At 39.5% G+C, this 2222-nt stretch overlaps 1 protein-coding gene across 1 annotated transcript; it reads right to left on the bottom strand.

Annotated features, from left to right (window-relative positions):
* Positions 1 to 359: 359 nt before the first annotated feature.
* On the bottom strand, positions 360 to 1926 carry LOC120183313 (allene oxide synthase 1, chloroplastic-like). The gene has a single exon (XM_039188040.1). It carries the CDS (start codon positions 1879 to 1881, stop codon positions 376 to 378), a length of 1506 nt encoding a protein of 501 aa, XP_039043971.1. The 5' UTR covers positions 1882 to 1926; the 3' UTR covers positions 360 to 375.
* Positions 1927 to 2222: the final 296 nt, after the last annotated feature.

Raw genomic sequence — 2222 nt, 5'->3', positions numbered from 1 at the left:
TTATGGAACTAACCATAAATATTTTTACTCTCAAGACCATTTACACGCACTCACTTTTATAAATAACTCTTTCACCTCAACAAAAATAATCTCATATAATAATCCTCAAATATAATTAGACATATATATTGATATGAAACTTTTACCACAAAATAAATTTATTAAAAAATTCAACAAAATAACGTTTTTATAGTTAAAAATTAGTTTGTAATTTTTAATAGTTCAAAGATTTAATAAAATAACACGAGTTTTTTGTATTTATTTTTTTTATTTATAAAAGTTTTTACTTTAAAAGTGACTTATTTATTTCATTATTTTATAGTAATTTATTTTATATTACATATGGTCTAATTTTAGGATTTACATAGACAAATATTATTCTCTCTCAAAGCTTCCTCGTTTCAACGACGTTATTATTGTAACTGCAGCCCCCAAGGACGCCTCCCCGAGTTCTATCTCAAACGTGTCGTAACGTCTGAAAAGTTCCACCACAAAGAGCCTGGACACCAGCACCACTAAATCCTTGCCGGCACACTGTTTATTCGCCGCCGTTGTATGCTCGGTCTCGGGTCCATTCGACCAAAGCAGGTACTTTAACAGCTTCTCCCCGTCCTCTCCCTTGAACCTGTCGGGGACAAACTCCTCAGCTCTCTCAAATATTTTCGGGTCTTTCGTCGCAAATGGTTGGTACCCAAACAACATCTCTCCTTCTTTCACTTCATAAACGGCGGCGTGGCTCTCGATCAGAAGATCTTTCTTCGCTTTCCCGTACATATACGGAACCGGAGGTTCGATACGTAGAGCTTCGTACACCACAGATTTCACTAACGGCATCTGTTCCATGATAGCCATGCTTAGTTTCCCACCGTTAAGTTTAATGACTGATCTGATCTCCTGTGCTAGTTCAGTGTGTAGTTTCCCTCCACCTCTGCCAATCCATTTAACCATGATGGGGAAGAAGACTTTAATGCCGGCAAAGGAATTAAAGCATGCGGTGAATAACAGATTATGGCAAGCTTCTTCTCGTGAAATACCCATTTTCTCTGCTTCATCTTGAACGAAACCAGACGACTCGTAGAAGAAATCATACAGTCTTTTGTAATCTTTTTTAACGAGAAACGCCGGAAGGGGAAAAGTATGGAGTAAAATATCATCAATGTATTTTGGGAGACCAAGTGAGAGAATTGGATGGAGTTGAAACAGTAACCATTTATTAACCAAACTCGGACCGTCAACTCCTAGTTTAGTATCAGCCGGATTCGAACCAAAGAAAGCCAGACTCAAGAATTTAAACGCAGCTTGCTCATTAGGTGGCTCAAAGCTGCTTTTGCCTTTCTCACCGACTTCTTTCTCCACCGTTTCGAATAACTCAGCATAACAAGATTCAAACTGGGGCAACACTTTATCTCTGCTAGATTTTAATAGAAAAAAGATAAGTTGTTTGAGGCTGGCATGTTTGGGCTCGGAAGGGTCGAGGTATGCGAGCATCCGATACCCGCCGGTGAGGTCCCTTGAAGGCATGTAAGTGCCGGTTAAAACGTCTCTTTTTTCAACTTTGGAGACATCTAAAAGAACGGGGAAGCTCTTCCCGTCGAGGAGAGCGATAACCTTAGGGTTGGAAGCGATGAAAGGACCGGGTGGCATATTGGTTCGAATCACGGTTGACTGGTATTTCTGGATTTTGGATTTGAAAAACTCGTCTCGACCTTCGTTGTAGAAGAAATCAAGTCGGTCTTTGATTGCACCAATGAAAGGAAGCCCATAATCCCCTGGAATTTGATTCAAAGGAAGCCTGGTTTCTCCGGGCTCGCAAACCGTCACCGACTGCGGCGCAACCACAGCTCGGATCTCCGTCGGCAAGTCTGAAATCGGAAAAGCCATTAGGAGGGTGTAAGAATTACTGAAAATGTAAATGGTTTTGGAAAGCTGAAGTGGATTGCATGGTAAAAGCCAAGTGGAGCGTTTATTTATCCTAGTGGTCAGCCCTACAACAATATTTCCTCTGTTCACACGCGAACTGTAATTTTACCTTGTTTATTCATTCATGTCTTATTCATCTCTAGGTGAAAAGTAGTGTTTTACACTGTACGCACGTTTTAATAGTTTCCATCGGATGGATTGGTTGGGGCAGTTTTTTATCTGACAATTTTTAATTGTTATATATTTTTTATTAATAAGTATATTTTCATTTTTATCTCCCGATTCTAAGATTTCGTCTTAAT

The sequence above is a fragment of the Hibiscus syriacus genome, unplaced genomic scaffold, assembly GCF_006381635.1.
Source record: "Hibiscus syriacus cultivar Baekdansim isolate YM2019G1 unplaced genomic scaffold, ASM638163v2 tig00003725_pilon, whole genome shotgun sequence".
Taxonomy (NCBI): Eukaryota; Viridiplantae; Streptophyta; class Magnoliopsida; order Malvales; family Malvaceae; genus Hibiscus; species Hibiscus syriacus.
This window is presented reverse-complemented; position numbering and strand designations above follow the sequence as displayed.

Coding starts and splice junctions, on each gene's coding strand:
- LOC120183313 (XM_039188040.1), bottom strand. CDS start 1,881: ATGGCTTTTCCGATTTCAGACTTGCCGACGGAGATCCGAGCTGTGGTT.